General features: G+C 39.4%; 1 protein-coding gene across 2 annotated transcripts; it reads right to left on the bottom strand.

Moving 5' to 3' along the window:
- Positions 1-5,567: 5,567 nt before the first annotated feature.
- On the bottom strand, positions 5,568-21,489 carry LOC135099855 (uncharacterized). Of its 2 annotated transcripts, none has more exons than XM_064002465.1 (7): positions 21,036-21,489; positions 15,450-15,581; positions 15,229-15,349; positions 8,274-9,038; positions 7,913-8,006; positions 7,481-7,585; positions 5,568-5,812 (listed from the first exon to the last, which is right to left on the bottom strand). In XM_064002465.1, exons 1-7 carry the CDS (start codon positions 21,078-21,080, stop codon positions 5,773-5,775), a joined length of 1,302 nt encoding a protein of 433 aa, XP_063858535.1. In that variant the 5' UTR covers positions 21,081-21,489; the 3' UTR covers positions 5,568-5,772. The 2 variants fall into 2 exon arrangements, with proteins under 2 accessions (XP_063858535.1, XP_063858534.1); XM_064002464.1 differs by lacking the exon at positions 21,036-21,489 and adding an exon at positions 17,937-18,373.
- Between the last annotated feature and the right edge of the window lie 273 nt (positions 21,490-21,762).

Below are 21,762 nucleotides of genomic sequence, written 5' to 3'. Positions count from 1 at the left end.
GTATTGTCAATAGATATTCTTCTTTCATGATATATGCATCGTTATATACATTCTACATTCGGCCAATCTTAGAATACTGTTCATCTTTATGGTGCCTCGGCTATGCTGGTGACAAAAAAAAAAAAAAAAAAAAAAAAAAAAAAAATATATATATATATATATATATATATATATATATATATATATATATATATATATATATATATATATATATATATATATATATATATATATATATATATATATATATATATATATATAAAGTGGAAAAAAAAATAAAAATATATATATATATATATATATATATATATATATATATATATATATATATATATATATATATATATATATTTTTTTTTTTTTTTTTTTTCCACTTTATATATATATATATATATATATATATATATATATATATATATATATATATATATATATATATATATATATATATATATATATATATATATATATATATATATATATATATATATACGAGTATATATATATATTTTTTTTTTTCCACTTTATATATATATATATATATATATATATATATATATATATATATATATATATATATATATATATATATATATATATATATATATATATATATATATATATATATATATATATATATATATATATATATATATATATATATATAAAGTGGAAAAAAAAAAAAAATATATATATATATATATATATATATATATATATATATATATATATATATATATATATATATATATATATATATATATATATATATATATATATATATATATATATATATATATATATATATATATATATATGTATATATATATATATATATATATATATATATATATATATATATATATATATATATATATATATATATATATATATATATATATATATATATATATATATTATATATATATATATATATATATATATATATATATATATATAAAATGTTCAGCGGCGCTGGACAAAAAAAATATTCGGGGACTTGAACATCTTGATTATGATACATGTCATACTGTGTATCTGTGTGTGTGTGTTTGTGTGCGTGTGTCTGTGTTTCTTTTCTTCCTTTCTCCTACGACCTGAATTGTTTTAAAAGAAGAGTTTCTAGACACCGCTGGAACTAAATAACCTTTTAATGGAAACTTCCCAAAATTAGCTTTATGGTAGTGGCAGAATGAGGGAGCTCTGTTGTAGCGCGAACTCGGGAAGGGAGGAGGCATGAAATAAACAAGTACAGAAGAGCAGTGACCATGGAAATAGCAATAGCATATGTAAGATATAGAGCATTACAGCAGGGAATGAGAGAATCAAGGCAGAAGAAACGAGTTACGAAATTTCCAGTTTTTAGTAAAGGACAGTCAGTGGATAGTTAGTGAAGTGTTATTGAAGTAGAGGGGATATAGTTAATTGGATGGTCGAATAGAGAGATGAAGCAACGGAGTTTTTTGAGGCATTTAATGACACAAGGTTTTTTTCTGGCCCATTCTGAAACAACAGAAAAATCAGAAGTTAGGCTTTCTGTGGCTTTGCGTGAAGTATTTAATTCTTGCTGAGTTGGAAGTCTGGCAAATGACGTTGGAAAACGCTGGATAGAGTCATCAGCACAAAAGATGGACACATCACTGGCTGGATAGAATAGAAGAAGTGTCTACGACACTCTTGTTTGAGCTGAGAGTGGAAGACCCATACACCATCATGAGACAGTGGATACGCTTCAACAGGGAATTGTATCATGGTCTCCTGCAGCTTGTGGCTCCCTTTATCTAGAAGAAAGATATCCACATGACAGATGCAGTGACACCTGGTGAACGCCTGACACTTACGTTGAGTTACAGGTAAGGAAGAGGGATCGGGAATTACTAAGAACTTAGCTCCATCTGCAGCGATTACTACTCAATTATATAATATATATATATATATATATATATATATATATATATATATATATATATATATATATATATATATATATATATATATATATATATATATATATTATGTAGGAGGGACACTGGCCAAGGTCAACAAAAATCCAACAAAAAAAAAAAGCTCACTGAGATGCCAGTGCCAGAAAAGGGTCCAAAGCGGTAATAAAAAATTGAAGGATAAGTGTCTTGAAACCTCCCCCTTGAAGGAATTCAAGACATAAGAAGGTGGAAATACTGAAGGAGGCAGGAAGTTCCAGAATTTACCAGAGAAAGGGATCAATGATTGAGAATACTGGTTAACTCTTGCGTTAGAGAGGTGGACGGAATAGGGGTGAGAGAAAGGAGAAAGACTCGTGCAGCGAGGCCGCGGGAGGAGGGGAGACATGCAATTACCAAGATCAGAAGAGCAGTTAGCATGAAAATAGCGGTAGCAGACAGCTAGAGATGCAACATTGCGGCGATGAGAGAGAGGCTGAAGACAGTCAGTTAGAGGAGAGGAGTTGATGAGACGAAAAGCTTTTCACTCTACCGTGTCTAGAAGAGCGGTATGAGTGGAATCTCCCGACATGTGAAACATACTCCATACATGGACGGATAAGGCCCTTATACATAGCAGCTAGCGGGGGGGGGGGGTGAGAAAACTGGCGGAGACGTCTCAGAACACCTAACTTCATAGAAGCTGTTTTAGCTAGAGATGAGATGTGAAGTTTCCAGTTCAGATTATAAGTACAGGACGGACAGAAGATGTTCACTGTAGAAGAGGGGGGCAGTTGAGTATCATTGAAGAAGAGGGGATAGTTGTCTGGAAGGTTGTGTCGAGTTGATAGATGGAGGAATCGAGTTTTTGAGGCATTGAACAATACCAAGTTTATTCTACCCCAATCAGAAATTTTAGAAAGATCAGAAGTCAAGCGTTCTGTGGCTTCCCTGCGTGAAATGTTTACCTCCTGAAGGGTTGGACGTCTATGAAAAGACGTGAAAAGTGCAGGGTGGTATCATCAGTGTAGGAGTGGATAGGACAAGAAGTTTGGTTTAGAAAATCATTAATGAATAATAAGAAGAGAGTAGGTGACATGACAGAACCCTGAGGAACACCACTGTTAATAGATTTAGGAGAAGAACAGTGACCGCTTACCACAGCAGCAATAGAAAGGTCAGAAAGGAAACTTGAGATGAAATTACAGAGAGAAGGATAGAAGCTGTAGGAGGGTAGTTTGGAAATCAAAGCTTTGTGCCAGACTCTATCAAAAGCTTTTGATATATCCAAGGTAACAGCAAAAGTTTCACCAAAATCTCTAAAAGAGGATGACCAAGACTCAGTAAGCAAAGCCAGAAGATCACTCGTAGAGCGGCCTTGATGGAACCCATACTGGCGATCAGATAGAAGGTTGTGAAGTGATAGATGTTTAAGAATCTTCCTGTTGAGGATAAATAAAAAAAAATAGATAGGCAGGAAATTAAAGTAATAGGACTGTAGTTTGAGGGATTAGAACGGTCACCCTTTTTAGGATTGAATGTAGGTAGACTTCCAGCAAGAAGGAAAGGTAGATGTTGACAGACAGAGCTGAAAGAGTTTGACTAGGTAAGGTGCAAGTACGGGGGCACAGTTTCGGAGAACAATAGGAGGAACCTCATCAGGTCCATAAGCCTTCCGATGGTTTAGGCCAGTGAAGGCATGGAAAACATTATTGTGAAGAATTTTAATAGGTAGCATGAAGTAATCAGAGGATGGAGGAGAGGGAGGAACAAGCCCAGAATCGTCCAAGGTAGAGATTTTAGCAAAGGTTTGAGCGAAGAGTTCAGCTTTAGAAATAGATGTGATAGCAGTGGTGCCATCTGGTTGAAATAAAGGTGGGAAAGAAGAAGAAAAGTTATATATATATATATATATATATATATATATATATATATATATATATATATATATATATATATATATATATATATATATATATATATATATATATATATATATATATATATATATATATATATACATATATATAATCGGTGCTGGTATTGTTGTGCACACCCCTTTTTTTTCGGCCTTCAGGAACCTTCAGATACACACTCAACAATGCAGCAGCCCAAGGTGGTCAGCGCACACAATAGGAATCCACCACCATTGTCGTGGTTGAGCCCGTTTGGCTAGTGGGGGCAAGACACGTACACGTGACACCTGTCTGGACTCAACAGACTACTGAGAGGGGAGGAAGGGGCAACAAAACACAGACTCACTAGCACTCCTGTCTTTATTGTCCACACAGAGGAGTGCCGCAGGGCACAAGGCACAGTACCACACTACAGTATAAGTCAGGATCACACCACCAGCCTTCTCACCTTACAGAACAGCTGCAGGTGCACAGCACGCCACGAGATCACAACTCATACACATTGTCGCTCAGCTAGCCTCAAGTACTCACTGTCTTAGTCTGCCACGGCACACTAACCTCACACTATGCTCCGGGGCGCAGTCATGTCATTGCAGCAGCAGGTGACCAGTGTCGTATCAAGGAACGGGCACTTCTCTTTGTCAGGTGTCTTCTCTCTGGTGTCCTCTTCTCTCTCTCTCTCTCTCTTTGTCTGGTGTCGCAGTGTGACGTAGCGAAGAACAAGCGCTTTTCCTCTGTCCTGGGGACCGCCATAGCGCTGGCCCCTCTGTGATTGGCTGGCGTGCTCCTGCTCTTCGGGTCAATTACAGTGTTTCCCGCCTCCAATCTTATCCCGACTACCAGCTCACTCCTTACTGAATTCAGTGCTGCCAATGCCCATTTTCACTATTCGCGACACAGTGCTAATGTTACTGTACGTAAAGCATGTATGTACTTCAGTCATTACTCCTCGGTAATCATAAGTGAAATGTTCAATAGTTTTTTATTTGCATGAATACGTGTAATATGTGTAAATATCAGTATTCAGTGCTATATTAAGCACCAAAGCCGATGCTCACTTGTTAATAGAGTGTGGTTAACCCACTGGTCGCCTGTGGACGTCACTCATGGCCAAGTCACACGCAGACAAAGACAGGCAGGATGGTGACAGAGGTAAATACTTTAATTTTGTAGTAAAAACTGATTGTCATAGTGCAAAGTTGATTGCATGTATTGTTAATGAATACTGTAATATGTTGAAAGTGCTTAATATCAGTGTATAATGTTATTTTGTAAGAAATTGAGCCTGAGAACTTGTTCACAGTTCTTACGGTCATGACTACCTCATCAATAAATGTCAAGAGAGACCCTTCAATGATGGGTGTGATTAGTAAAACAGATCACCTGAGAGCTAATAAAGACCTGCCGGTGCAGCTACAGCTACCAACGTCATCCCCTCATTTTTTTTTTTTTCTTTCAGGAAGTGGAAAATACAATATGGGTTATACTCTGGGAATATTCATTCGACTGTTGACTCCATTACCATCTAGCCTATAACATCAACAGATGCGTTCTTCCGTATTACACTGCATAGCATCAGAGTCCACTCATCGAATAAATTCAATCACTACTTGATACATAAAAGAAAAATGTGTCGCACAAATTTCGTAGTTTTAATGGCCATATGGATGTTGGTTACTTAGTATTTACAAGACAGAGATTAAGGTGGTTACAAGTGAAAGTTTGCAACGCAGACTAACTTTTTATTCGTGAGATAACGTTTTCAGAGATACTGTAGATGAACTCTTTGCATTATAGTCTTCATAATGATTGACACTGAAGGTCATTTGACAAGCTATGATAAAGTTTTCTTTTCTCTTCTTTTTCTCTGTGATGTCAAATGGCGATGGCTGAGCCTGATGAAAGAGAAGACCACATGCAGTCCCAGGCAGCCGCTATCCAACCAACTTCGTGGCTGGTTTTTCACACAACACACTGCGAGACAAAAAAGTCAAGACTTGAGTATCAAAAGTAATAAATAGGTTTTGCCACTCATGCCTTTATCCCTCATAGCCAGCAACTGTCCCCACTTTTACTTTATATAACCAGTGTCTTCACCATCATCACCTTATTCACCACCATTAGTCATCAGTCACTATTACCACCATCAGTACCGGGATCATCATCACCATTACCATGTTAATCACTACATAATCATCACAGTCAATACTATCATTATCATTGCTGCAGCCACCGCCATGATCACCACCATCATCATCATCATCATTAATACCTCCACTACTGCCGTCAACATCACCACAGCAAGCACCATCACCGCCATCATCACCACTACTATCCCACACCATCACCACAACCATCAGCATCACCACCACCACCTTCCTCATCACCATTACGATCACCACCACCGTCACTGCCATCACTATTATCATCACCACCAACATCAACATCTCCACCACCGCTATCATTGCACCGCCACTAGCATTACCTCCATCACTACCACTGTCATTATCATCATTGTCACCACCATCACCACCACCACCATCACCATCATCACCACCACCATCACCATCTTCATCACCTCCATCACCATCATCATCACCACCTCCATCACCATCATCATCACCACCACCACCACCACCACCACCACCACCACCATTACTACTTTCACCACCACCACCACCACCACCATTACTACTATCACCACCATCACCACCACCATTACTACTATCACCATCACCGTTAGCTGCATCATTATCATCAACACTATAACCGTTACTATCGTCATGACCATCACCATCATCACCATCATCATCGCCATCACCAACACCACCACCGTTTGCGTCACCACCATCATCACCACCACCACCACCACTATCACCACCATCACCGCTACCACCAACACCAACATTATTACCACTACCACAGTCACCATCAGTGTCAATACTACTACTGTCACCACCATCAACATAAGCGTCACTATCATCACTATCACTTCTGTCACCACCATCACTGCCACCATCATCACCATCACGGCCACAACTATCACCATTACAGTCATAACAACAGTATCATCGTCATCCCCGCCATCACTCTCACCATCACCCTCAGCACCATCACCACCAGGATCATCATCATCATCATCACTCCCACTATCATCACCACTGCCATCACTATCTTCAGTCACCATCATCACCAGCATCAACACCATCATTAGTTCCGTTACCACACCAACACCATCGTAAACAGAACCACTGTCATGATCACCACCACCATCTCCACCACTATCACCACCACTACCAACAACACCAATGCCATCATCACCACCATCACAAACAGAAACAACAACAATAAACAACAATAACAACAACAACAGCAACAGCAATAGCACTACCATCACCACTAACATCACCATCACTGGCATTAGTAACATTATCACAACCGTCATCACCGCCACCATCACCAGCAACACCACTGGGAATAGCACCACCATCACCACCACCACAGCCATCATCATCCCAACCTCCATAATGATCACCGTTATCGCCATTACTACTATTACTACAACAAAAGCTACAGCACCATCATGATCATCAACACCACAGCCATCACCATCACCACTACACTCGCAACAGTAAGACCCACCTTTTTTTGTTGCTGCAAGAGGAATCGTTCCACCAGAAGTCCATTGACTTTCTCATCTCCGTGCAGTCCTCATTTTTCACGTTGTTGGGTTCTCCGTTAAACCATCTGATGATACAGATATCTTAGTCACACCTCTCTCCCCCCCTCCCAACATTTTGCCCACCCTGTTAATAATTTCCTCATGATATTAACCTTTTTAAAAATCGTTGTGATCACATGAATTTTGCTGAAATTTCTATAGATTTTTTTGTTTTGTTTGCAAATTATTTTCATTTGCACTGACAAGGACCAGTTTTTGTTGTAAAGAATTACTTCTGGATAACATTTTTCTCTTGATTCGTAGAAAATTAAACGTTACATGTGAAGGAGTGAATATTATTTGTATGGAAACGATGCCTCACTTTATGAGAATGTAAAGAACGTTTGACTTACTCAGTGAATGTGGCTGGTGATCCATCCGTCCATACATAGTTCCCCTCGGTGTTTTTGTCATTTAGACCAATCCACGCATCGCTGGTAAGGAGATCTGGAAAGCAGAAATCAGCTCTCACAAGTATTTTGAAAATGTCATAGGAATTAATTTCATTGAACAGAACAATGATAGCATATGGTGCTTAATTGAATTCCTCAAACGTTAAAAAATCTCAAATTCCAAAATCAAATTTCCCATCTTTATGAACAAGGTTGAATCATTGATGACTGATTGGTTATTAACCATCCAAACTCAGTATGATAAAATTTTTACTACTTTCAAATTGATTGAGAGGTAAAAATAATTTGATGGATGCATTACCTTTGAGGAACCGAGCTTCATCACTAGATGTGATCTGGACGTATTCTGCATTAATATCATTGCAGTATATTTGACCTTGCAGCCAGTCCAGTTTCACAGTATCGTCGACATTGTAACACGATGACTCATAGAGCGACCATCCATTCTCACAAACCCACTGTGACTCAGTAGTGGTAGGAGTCACTGTGGTTGGAGTTTCACTGCCCGTTGCACATCCAATTAGAGGCGTCGAGTCTACTGTGACAGTTGAAATGGAACTTCCAGGCTCAGTGATGGTGCTGTAAGAGCTGCTGATCTCAGTAGGCCCCCCAGGACTGGTGGTGGTAGAGCCAGTCACTCCAGTAGGTTCTTCAGGAATGGTGATGGTTGAACCACTCACTCCAGTAGGACCCTCAGGACTGGTGATGGTTGAGCCAGTCACTCTGGTAGGACCCTCAGGACTGGTGGTGGTTGAGCCAGTTACTGCAGTAGGAGACTGAGGACTGGTGGTGGTTGAGCCAGTCACTCCAGTAGGACCCTCAGGACTGGTGGTGGTTGAGCCAGTCACCTCAGTAGGACCCTCAGGGATGGTGGTGGTTGAGCCAGTCACTCCAGTAGGACCCTCAGGACTGGTGGTGGTTGAGCCAGTCACCCCAGTAGGACCCTCAGGGGTGGTGGTGGTTGAGCCAGTCACCCCAGTAGGACCTTCAGGGATGATGGTGGTGGTGGAAAGTGTCACCGAAGTACAAGCCTCAGCCTGGAGAGATGACTGTAGTTCATCCGAGTCTAATTGACAAAAAAAGAAAAAAAGAAAAATGTCACTCTTTGGCGATTCTAACTTGCGGATTCCTCATCCTGATGCAGAGGACGAAAAGACACATAGTGGGTGAAGGTGGTGCTGAGCCACAATGGGTTTGGTGCAATAACAACTCACTTTTAATATTATGTAAGGGTAGTTGTAAGTGGCTGAGACTGTTCTGCCAGCATATAACCACAGTAGCATATCTAGTAGTGGTTATAAACCATACTCCTAATACATTTAATTACTCATTAAAATACTAATCTTAGAACAAATCAGGTACAAACTACAATTGAGCTAAAACGGATTACAGGTAAGATGTTATCTTCCATACAAAATTTATTTGCAACATGATCTCGTAAAAAAAAAAAAAAAAAATGTTACTGCATATAATTAAAGCGAAACATGGATTTATATTTTTTGAGAACATTTCGCACACATTCACTAGTGGGTGCTGGCACATAAGCATTAAGTTATTTCTCTACGCATTTTGTATTCCCATATTCCCAATAGTGACACAACTTATTTCATTTTCCTTATCTTTTTTTCCTTACGTGGTTTCTTTACTGTCCAATCATTCCACTAGTAATCCAAAGCTTAAACAAATTGTCTGATAAAGGTAAAACTCAGACTCTGCTGGATTAGAGAGTGTGGAGGACTAAGTGGCTACTAAGGAAATAAGGAACAACTAATTTTGGAATGCCATTTAAGAATAATGGATTCGTTATCAATTTTTTAAAACAAAAATATTGTACAACCGATTTAGTCTTATTACTGTTCAGTTTTTAAACATAAAAATAAATAGATAAATAAATATGTGCTTGGGCTGTGTGGGAAATAAAGTTAAACTATGCCAATGTTCAAAGGATTATAAAAACATATTTAGTGATTTCAAATTTCTCGCTTTTGGGTTCCTGTGATCTTAGCTTTATTTCCTTAGCCTGCCCTATCGCCCCAATGCAGAAACGGAGGTGATTCTGGTATTATGCCTCTGCCAATTGAGACTCTGCCAAGTGAGAAGACCCGAGAAGGCACTATTTTGATTTTCCTTGAAATGACTATGGCTGCGGTGTTAGAGATCCAAATCTCAACGCACAGTGACTAACAGAGGTGACTGTCTCAGACATAGAGGCGTACATTCTACACACTTTTTTTTTCTTTTTATGTAGGAGGGACACCGGCCAAGGGCAATAAAAATAAAATAAAAAAAGTAAAAAAGGCCCACTGAGATGTTGGTCCCCAAATAGGGTCTAAAGCGGTTGTCAAAAATTGAAGGATAAGTGTCTTGAAACCTACCTCTTAAAGGAGTTCAAGTAACAGGGAGGTGGAAATGCGAAAGCAGACAGGGAGTTCCAGAGTTTACCAGAAAAAGGGATGAATGACTGATAATACTAGTTAACTCCTGCATTAAAGAGGTGGACAGGATAAGAGTGAGAGAAAGAAGTCTAGTGCAGCGAGGCTGTGGGAGGAAGGGAGGCATGCAGTTAACAAGATCAGAAGAGCAGTTGTCATGAAAATAGCGGCAGAATATAGCAGGAAAAGCAACATTGCGATGATGAGAGAGAGAGGCTGAAGACAGTAAGTTACAGGAGAGGAGTCGATAAGATGAAAAGCTTTTGATTCCACCCTGTCTAAAAGAGTGGTATAAGTGGAACCCCCCCAGATATGTGAAGCATACTCCAGACATGGACAAATAAGCCCCTTGCACAGAGTTAGCAGCTGGGGGGTGAGAAAACTGGCGGAGACGTCTGAGAACGCCTAACTTCATAGAAGCTGTTTTTGATAGAGATGAGATGTGAAGTTTTCAGTTTAGATTATAAGAAAAGGACAGACCGAGGATGTTCATTGTAGAAAAGGGGGGCAATTGAGTGTCACTGAAGAAGAGGGGATAGTTGTCTGGAAGGTTGTGTCGAGTTGATAGATGGAGGAATTTTTTTGAGGCATTGAACAATAACAAGTTTACTCTGCCCCAATCAGACATTTAAGAGATCAGAGGTCAGGCGTTCTGTGGCTTCCCTACGTGAACTGTTTACTAGGAAAAACGTGGAAAAGTGCAGGGTGGTATCATCAGCGTAGGAGTGGATAGGGCAAGAAGTTTGGTTTAGAAGATCATTGATGAATAATAGGAAGAGAGTGGGTGACATGACAGAACCCTGAGGAACACCACTATTAATAGATTTAGGAAAAGAACAGTGACCGTCTATCACAGCAGCAATAGAATGGTCAGAAAAGAAACTTAAGATGAAGTTACAGAGAGAAGGATAGAAGCTGTAGGAGGGTAGTTTGGAAATCAAAACTTTGTGCTAGACTCTATGAAAAGCTTTTGATATGTCTAAAGCAACAACAAAAGTTTTACCAAGATCTCTAAAAGAGGATGACTAAGTAAGGAAAGCCAGAAGATCACCAGTGGAGCAGCCTCGGCGGAACCCATACCGGCGATCAGATAGAAGATTGTGAAGTGATAGATGTTCAAGAATCTTCCTGTTGAGGATAGATTAGGAAACTTTAGATAGGCAGGAAATTAAAACAATAGGACGGTAGTTTGAGGGATTAGAGCGGTCACCCTTTTGTAAGAACAGGCTGAATGTAGGCAAACTTCCAGCAAGAAGGAAAGGTAGATGTTGACAGATAGAGTTGAAAGAGTTTGACTATGCAAGGTGCAATCATGGTGGATCAGTTTCGGAGAACAATAGGAGAGACCCTATCAGGTTCATAAGCCTTCCAAGGGTTTAGGCCAACAAGCGGATGGAAAACATCATTGCAAAGAATTTTAATAGGTAGCATGAAGTAGTCAGAGCGTGGAGGAGAGGGAGGAACAAGCCCTGAATCGTCCAAGGTAGAGTTTTTAGCAAAGGTTTGAGCGAAGAGTTCAGCTTTAGAGATAGATGTGATAGTAGTGGTGCTATTTGGTTGAAAGAAAGGAGGGAAAGAAGAAGTAAAGTTATTGGAGATGTTTTTTGGCTAGGTGCCGGAAGTCACGAGGAGAGTTAGAACTTGAAAGATTTTGACACTTTCTATTAATGAAGGAGTTTTTGGCTAATTGGAGAACAGACTTGGCATAGTTCCGGGCAGAAATATAAACTGCATGAGATTCTGGTGAAGGCCCACTTCTTGTGGGCCACCTCTCTATCATGTATAGAAGAGAACAGGCTATGTTAAACCAAGGTTTAGGTCGAGAAAAAGAGTGAGGAATGTACGCCTTCATGCCAGACACTGTCACCTCTGTTATGCGCTCGGCAAACAGAAATGGGTCTCTGACACGGAAGCAGTAGTCATTCCAAGGAAAATCGGCAAAATACCTCCTCAGGTCCTCCCAACTAACAGAGGCAAAATGCCAGAGACACCTCCACTTAGGGGGATGCTGAGGAAGGATTGGAGCGATAGGACAAGATACAGATATGAGATTGTGATTAAAGGAATCCAACGGAGAAGAGAGGGTAACAGCATACGCAGAAGAATTAGGGGTTAGGAAGAGGTCAAGAATGTTGGGCATATCTCTAAGGTGGTCAGGAATACGAGTAGGGTGTTGCACCAATTGCTCCAGGTCGTGGAGGATAGCAAAGTTGAAGGCTAGTTCACGAGGATGGTCAGTGAAGGGAAAGGAAAGCCAAAGCTGGTGTTGAACATTGAAGTCTCCAAGAACGGAGATCTCTGCAAGAGTCAGAATGTGCTCCGCTTTGGAAGTTAAATAGTCAAAGAGTTTCTTATAATCAGAGGAATTAGGTGAGAGGTACACAGCACAGGTAAATTTAGTTTGAGAGTGACTCTGTAGTCGTGGCCAGTTGGTGGGCACAAGAGAAGGTTAAATCGTTGCACACATAAACACAACATCCAGCTTTGGATTGAAAATGAGGATAGAGAGAGTAGGAGGGAACAGAAAAGGGGCTACTGTCAGTTGCCTCAGATACCTGTGTTTCAGTGAGGAAAAGAAGATTAGGTTTAGTAGAGGAGAGGTGGTGTTCTACTACTACAGACTGAAAATTAGATCTAAGACCGCGAATGTTGCAGATGTTAATGAAAAAAGAAGTGTCAAGATACTTAGGGTTGATACCAGAAGAGCAGTCGCCTTCCATATCCTGAAACATTATATTTCAGCCTGGAATTCGTAATACCAAATATGTCATTTAATTTGCCTAAAACTCCTGCATCAGTACATCTAAAAATATTACTAGATCTCGTGACTTCCGGCACCTAGCCAAATCTCCAAAAGTTTATCTTGTTATAATTTCTTCCTTTTATTTTATCCATTGTCATCTCTATGTCTAAGGCGCTCGGACCTCTGCTGACAACTTATTATTGGATGATTCTGCACTAGTGTATCAGTCTTAACAATTACATATATATATATATATATATATATATATATATATATATATATATATATATATATATATATATATATATATATATATATATATATATATATATATATATATACATCATTTCATACATCCATCCCACATGCTATGTGTTCATATATTCATCCCATGTGTGCCCATGGCCAGCCAGTCTATTCTATTTTTCATCCTTTTCCTCCTTCTCTGCGTCTCAAGAGATTTTACACCCACTTCCAGTCCTTAGGGAAAACATCTGCCTTCGCTTTTGCGTCTTTCCTTCCTGCTCATTGGCTAAAATAACGATCTCTCCCACTGGCCCTTTCACCTCATTTCCTGGCCTTTTCATTCCTAGCATTTCACCCCAAAACCTAAGTCGTGATCCACTTAGCTCAGATAAATATAGCTCGCATGGTAGCTAGCAGTCAGTTCCCGTCCGAGAGTCAGTCATGAGCAGTCCGTCTTGGTCTCTCACTCAGTTCAGCTCAGTCACAGTCAGTCTTGAGAGATGCTGCTCAGTCATCATCACATGCAGAAGTTCATATGACTTCAGAGAGAGAACAATCATTCGTCACGCCTGTATCATCTGTGTCTCGTTTCATATCAAGTGTGTACATTCTCTCTATTATTAAATCAAGAACTCTCAATCCTGTCCCTTCTTCGAACAAACTAGAACAGTGATGGTCAGTGGTGTTGTGCGATCAAAGACGCACGAATTCACAAGTACACGCTGAGACACAGATATAACGCCCTATCGCAGGCAAGTTGCGAGGCTGAAATCCAGAGTCACCATACATCCACGTGCTTCTCTCCTGGGTGCATCCTGCTCCCACGTGCTCCACACCTGTGGATACACTAGTTCCTCGTCGTCCTCCTGTCACTTTATTATGCCTGTCAATTAATTTCTTCGCAGTGATGTGTTTCATTAGTGGTAGTCAACTTGGCTGCATGGTGCACTCCAGGGTGCATACTTTTTTTTTTCAAAGGGTACCTGGAAATAATAGGGTACATGGGGGTGAACATGACATGGCCAGTGCGTATAAGTGTGTACAGTATGAAAAGATGTTTTAGGAAGGAAATTACGTATTATATTATAAGAAATTGATTTAAATTTAGATTGAAGTATTACAAATATACGTATGTATCATATTAGTACAGTAGCCGCGGAAAGTACTAATATAATAATTATATTACACTTCGACGCAACTTGGATCTGAACACGGTTCTGAAATGTTGCATTTCTTCTCATTTTACATTTAGCACCTATAAAACAATTATATAGGGTCGAATAGTTATTTTCTATGTTGAAAATAGAGACCTAATACTTTTATTTAAATATTTTTAGTCTTAAAAATAGAGAAAAACGTGAAATATTATTATTATTACTTTTTTTTTTAATGATCTCCCTAGACCTCAAGGTACATGAATTTCTCGAAAGTTCCTGGGGAGCATGAACTTAGATGAGGTTGGGAACCCCTGTGCTACATAATTCTTTAAAGAGTGATAGTTTTACTTAAATAAGTGCTATTAATAAGAAGTATGCATCAACTTGGGTAAGTATTTAGCTCCACCAATCAGTACAACATTACATGTTGTGCTTTCACTGCCTGCACTTTCATCATTACCATGAAAAGTTTGTTAACCATTAAATGCATGATTCACTGCAGAGTACTACATGCTACCAATGTTTATTAAAGTTAATAGTATTTTTTTTATTTATTTATTTATTTATTTTTATTTATTTATTTATTTATTTTTTTGCGAGCAAGACCAAGTCTTAGAATAGTTTATTTATCTATTTAATATTCTTCAATATAGGAGGTTGTTTTTACCCAAGACTGACCTATTATGTCATCGACAAGGGAGCAAGTCACCACGCCGTCCTTGCCGTACTCCTGTCTCACCATCAAACCATACTGCACCAGACGAGCCTCGCGCCTGAACACCGGCCCGACGGTCCACGTCTGTTGGCATAGTCAAAGAGGAGTGTTCCATCAAGCAAGTCAACCGAAGATATCTTACTGCTTTAATGGGCGTTGGGCTCTTTTCTCTGGCAAAACTCACGTGTATATCAGAGCATGGTGAAGAACAGTGGACCTCCGGCCAGTTATTGGTAAAGTCGAGAGTGAGAGTGTCTCCACACTCTAACAATGTCTCTTCCCTCTCGGTCCCACCCACCACGCCGCCGCACACCACCTAACAGACAGAAAAATCCTTAAAATAGCAATCAGGAATATTGACAGACAACTGTATAATGCCTAAAACTTTAGAGATGTTAACTTGTGACTCATTCGTTTGTTCAAAAAAAGTTATGTAGCTTTAGGATTGGATAAGATTTCACACATATCCTTCTGCTTCATAGCATTCATCTTCACGATACTCTGAGCGGCGGCAGCTGAATTCAGTAAAAATATTTTTGCATGATGAATATGAAAAAAAAAAAAAAAAGCTGAGGCACGAAATCAAAACCTCAGCGGTTTCTGGAAGTTGGTTAAGATTACATGTTTTAGTTCACTTGAGTATTGTGGTTCTTAAAGGGGCACCGAGATCCTGAAGAAAAAAAAAAAGAAACATTTAAACAGACACACACACACACACACACACACATCATCATCATCATCATCATCATCATCATCATCATCATCATTATTATTATTATTATTATTATTATTATTATTATTATTATTATTATTATTACTTTATTGACTACAACACAATATACGAAAAGGTACAATATTAAAACGTCTAATGGTGACATGAAGAATTATGTTGCTGGTCCATCACAAAACTCATTTAACATGTTAATCAAAGTTGTCATTAAGAAATAAATACGAAATGGAAGATAACCGCTGAAAATGTTTATCTATATGACCATTAAAACTGAAACAACATATAAAAGTAAACATAAAACACGAAATAAAAAGTAAACACTACACTACAATGTAAATCTAGATGACCATTAAAACGTAAAGACAAAATAAAAATAAAAACTACAGTGTAAATCTAAGTGACCATTAAAACGTAAACACGAAATAAAAAGCAGACACTATAATGTCAATCTAAGTGACCATTAAAAAGTAAACACGAAATACAAAGTAAACACCACAATGTAAATCTAAATGACAATTAAAATGTAAGCACGAAATAAAAAGTAAACACTGAAAGTGCTAGAAAAGAAAAGAAAAGAAAAAAAAAACATGCCTATCCCCAATTCATCAGTGCAATGAAAGACACTACAACATAATACCACGCTATGAAATAAATCCGACTACTTTTAAGTGAAGAAATGTAATTAAGGGAAACATTACCGACACATCAGATAGTAACCGAGTTTAGTACATCACTGTCCGAATTACACTTGTAGCCTTGTAAAACCTCCCAGATAACTTTACATACGAGTTACCGAGTTACCGTCTTCTGCACAAAATAAATCTTCGATGGCTGAATGCCGATAAGTATCTCGTATATGCTGTGTTAATGAACAATACTTTATAATATGTTCCTCTGTTTGTACGTACACATGCCCACACTTAAGTCATCCAGAGAGAGAGAGAGAGAGAGAGAGAGAGAGAGAGAGAGAGAGAAACCCTCTTCTCATCCATTTCTCATCCTCCTTCTCCATTCCTCATTTTCTCCTTCTCTTTCTTCTCCTCTCCCTCCATTCCTCATTTCTTCTTTTTAACCTGCTACTACTGCTACAACAGTCTACACATCTTATTATGTAGAGCACCTGAAAATACCTGGAAAACACTGGTAATTGAGGGAAATATTGAGGAACAGAGCGGACAAGGAGGAGGGAAGGCTTCCATCTGGGTTCTGATATTTTCACGGTGAGCGCTCTGAACGGGGCTGCAATATGCACTTTATTTAAGCTTTATTTGAGATATTTGGGGTTAATTTGTCTATTTTTGTGGTTAATTCTGGCTTTCCTGCACGTTTGAGTCTGGAAACACACGAAGGTTTAACTAAATACTGATGTACAGGCAGGAAGGGAGGCAGGAAACATGTCCGTCTCGGGCATTATTTTTACGTATGGCAATTCATTTTGGAACTCGTGAGAAAAAAAAAAAACGCCCACACTGGACTGCACTGTATATTCTGAACTGCCATATACTTCCACCAACACACTGAATATTGACGGAGAGAAGCTGGAATGGAGGCAAGTCCCGGATCTCAGTAGCTTGATGACGTCCCTGATGACGTCACGCTTTTATGTACGTACGTAATTCATTTTGAGATTGATCCCACTAAAAAACAGAACTAGACTGCAATGCTTTATATATTTTGAATTGCCATATACTTCAATAAATATCTGGAATATAAAAACATTTTCAAAACAATGCAAACTCCACTAACAGAATAAAATAAAGTGATGATGCAGAGCCAAAATAGTTTTTTGCACTTCTCAGTACCTCTTCCTCCGCTCCCCTCCCCCCTCATACTCCTTCTCTCCCCTCCACCTCCGCCTCCTACACAGCGAGCCTTTAAATCACCTGGAAACACCTGCAAAACCCTTGAAATTACGCTAAATATGTGACAGGAAATTGTTACCTTAACGTGGCGGACAGGGCGGGGGTCGGATGGCCATGGCTGGGCTCGGCGGGGCTGGGCAGGTCGGGGTGCCAAGGATACCATGGTGTGGTGGTGTGGTGTGGTGTCGTGTGGTTTGGTATGATGTGTGGTGGTGGTGGTGATGTGGTGTGATGGTGATGTGGTGTGGTGTGGAGTGGTGGTGTGTGATGGTGTCTGGTAGTGGTGTGGTGTGGTGGTGTGTGGCGGTAGTGGTGGTGTTGGTGTGGTATGATGTGGTATGGTACGGTGTGGTGTTAACGCTACACTCCCACAAACTTAACTGCCTTGTGTGTGTGTGTGTGTGTGTGTGTGTGTGTGTGTGTGCGTCTGTGTGTGTGTTTGTGTGTGCATGTATGTGTGGCACCGATTGGAGACTAGTCACAAAGCTGTATAATTGGTGTTTAACCCTTAAACTACCACTTTGTGTGTGTGTGTGTGTGTGTGTGTGTGTGTGTGTGTGTGTCTATTTTTTCGTTTAATTTACCTTGTATTTTTTTTTTTTTACCTGTGTGTGTGTGTGTGTGTTTGTAATCCAATCTGCGTGTGCAAATCAGAACTTCATCAACGTGTTTGTTCGTTTGTCTGTTTGTTTGCTTGTGGTCCTGTGTGTGTGTGTGTGTGTGTGTGTGCATTACTTTAGTTGTTTCTGTGTATGTATATAAGAATGTATGTATGTATGTGTGTATGTATGTGCGCTTAGATTAGTGTATATACTGTACGTCCCAGCAAGCACACACCCTCTCTGCCAGGGGATGGTGACCACGCCCCCTCCTACTTCACCTGCCCACCTCCGCTGCCAGAGAGCGCCGATGCACGAAAACAAGTAAATGCAATTGTGTAGTTCATTTACATTATGTTTGGTTGCATATATGGGATGTACTGCCAGAGCTGGATTCATTTTAATTCTATAATTTACTCTTATTGTTGATGCTGAATTTAATACGTGATTTTTTAGTTCGTCCCATCCCACTCACTTGGATGTCATCGAGATCGTCATGCAACAAGCTAGTCAAGTATTGCCTGGGATTTACTCTTGTATTAAGTAATGTCTTGACTGCAAAGGAAAATGGATCATCACTCATCTTCCTTTCTTCCCATTTATTTTTCAAAAAATTCCTTTGTCTTCTTTTAACAATGGGTTTTAATGGGGAATATCTCGATTCTATGTGACAAATATTGTCGCACAGGGTTCTTCTGACATCAAGGAGACTTTTCAAAGCCCAGCTGTACACTTTAATAAGAGGACCTATTGTAAATCGGCATTCAACCACGATTCGCGGCCATACATGAGGCATTCATCAAACACGTCTTTTTTCCAAGATGGGCAAATCATTGTTTTCTTTACAAAAATATAAACTTATTAACATCTTTCGTTTTCTCCTCGGAATCAGCTGAAAAAACTGATCTGTCGGATGTAAAAGAGAATCCCAGGTACAAATGCACATCGCACCATTCCACCTTCAAATCATCAACTGTAAATGGTTCTTTGTCTGCTGCCATGCCACACACACACACACACACACACACACACACAGGCAGGTCCCATTATACGAGCATTCATTACACGAGAAACTGATGGTACGAGTTCAGAAAACTAGGGACAAAATGCTTATATGAACAAAGGAAATTCAATGATACAAGAATACGAGAGGCGGTAATACCCAAAGATCAAAACGGGCGCCTTGCTGCATCCTTCCTTTGATGTATGATAGTAACCATCAACACTGGCTTAAGGATCTACTATAGGTTTCATATGCCCAGAAAGATAAGAGTTACTGATGTAGTTTAACATTAAAGATAGTTTCTTTGTCGATGTGAACCGTGTGGCGGGAGCGCTGTAGCTTAATTATAGTAGTTCCAGACTAGCTTGGAATTCCGGGCGTTGACTATACCTGACGGCGCTGTTGTCACCTTAATCCCCCGGGCCTTGTCCTGCTCCTCACCCCTTCTCTCTCTCTCTCTCTCTCTCTCTCTCTCTCTCTCTCTCTCTCTCTCTCTCTCTCTCTCTCTCTCTCTCTCCTATTTGTAGCATCACCTTGCAAAGGGACTCGATGTAACCAGCGAAGGATTTTTTTTTATCAGTTCTTCCTTCATTTTATATAAAGTTGGGATGTCTTTCCTCGTGTAGAAGACCAAGACGGTTCTTCTCAAAAGTCATCCGAATCCGTAACAGGGACACGGCGAATTCTTTTCTTTGGTGAATAGAAAGTTGGTCTTCTGGTCCAGATTCTGCATTGTAGGCTTTGTTGATTTTGCAACAAATCCTCTTCACTGTGGTGCTGACGTTGGTGGGTTTGGCTGTCCGAGGGAATTCTTATGAGGGCAGCAATGAAGATCCTCTATTGACATTTTCTTCCATAAAACATCTATTTACATTGTAAATTGTTTGGCTGTGCAGAACACGAGAGCAGAAAACTGGAGAACTTTCCATGGCGAAGGAGTAACCAAGAAAGAATTACTTGACCGCGGCAGACCAGCTGGCCAAGGCCTCTGGGGAATCACATGTCAAGGACACTGGAGCAGCATCGTCGCGTTGCCAAGTACGTATATCGGAGGACATACAGAGTCGTTCTTCCATCTTCAAATCGAAAACCATTCAATAAGTCATGCTGTCGTATATAAAATATTGTGATTTTAGAGAAATTAAGGAATAGGATGATAATATGAGCAAGAAAGAGAGATCGCCATGGGCCTGTCGAGTGTGAACGGGACAACAATGTGGGGCAGGTGCAGCCAACGCCTGAGTACTAAGTTACAGTAATCTGGATGGACTATATAGCAGCTTGTCTGACCACGATGGGAATCCCCGGCTTCGGGGTTTACCTGAAATGACTGGTCGCTCTGAGGCGCGTCAAGTCTTAAATGTGTACTAGACAGCAATGACTGGCGAAATCAAGGCAAAGAAAAGAACTAGACACCCTGCTCTGTCTGTATGACGAGGCCTGGGACTGGATGGCGCTACCAGCCCAACGCTTACCTTCGTATTCATAGAGTCTAGTAGCACCTTCCCTTTAATGGTCTTGTATTGTGAACAAAGGGAAGAGTGCTACAGGTCTTGTGTCCTGCACCGTGACTCACCTTCACCAGCAGAAGGATAAGTACTGCTACTTGCTGGCTCGCCATGGCTCAAGTGCAGTGAGTAAGTGGTTTCCAAGGTTTTTAAATACACGAGCATACTACAACACGCTGGACTCAAGCGTGTAAGAGAATTAGTGCTATTGTTTCTTTTCAGTTTCTCTGTAGCTATAGTAGTTGTGTAGTCCTCTTTACGCTGAGTACACAGCTGCTATGGCTACAAACAAAATAAAAAAAACATCACTTAAGGAATTTCTTTTTACATTTTGTTATGTGTCTTTTGAGGTGTTTACTCTGAAATATTCAAATGATGTCATTAGTAAGCATAAACAGAAGCTTATGGAAGAGAGCACTAACCATCTACATGGATACCACCATTGCTTTGAATGCAAAGGTATCGTGTAAGCAGCACACCTGTCCCAACACCTACCTTCCATCCAAGTGACACAAACTGAGTGCTGTTAACGAACCTATTTATGGTGAAAGATTAGCTTTCTCGTGCTAGTGATGGAACCCTTTTTACGAGTATAAGGTATTACGGCCACCGGCGTCTCAGCTTTTATTTCTCCATATAAAAATGTAACGTCTTCATTTATATATATATATATATATATATATATATATATATATATATATATATATATATATATATATATATATATATATATATATATATATATATATATATATATATATATATATATATATATATATATATATATATATATAT

Source organism: Scylla paramamosain, chromosome 4 (assembly GCF_035594125.1).
Source record: "Scylla paramamosain isolate STU-SP2022 chromosome 4, ASM3559412v1, whole genome shotgun sequence".
Taxonomy (NCBI): Eukaryota; Metazoa; Arthropoda; class Malacostraca; order Decapoda; family Portunidae; genus Scylla; species Scylla paramamosain.
Note: the sequence above shows the minus strand (reverse complement) of the source record. Positions and strands in the feature narration are given on the sequence as shown.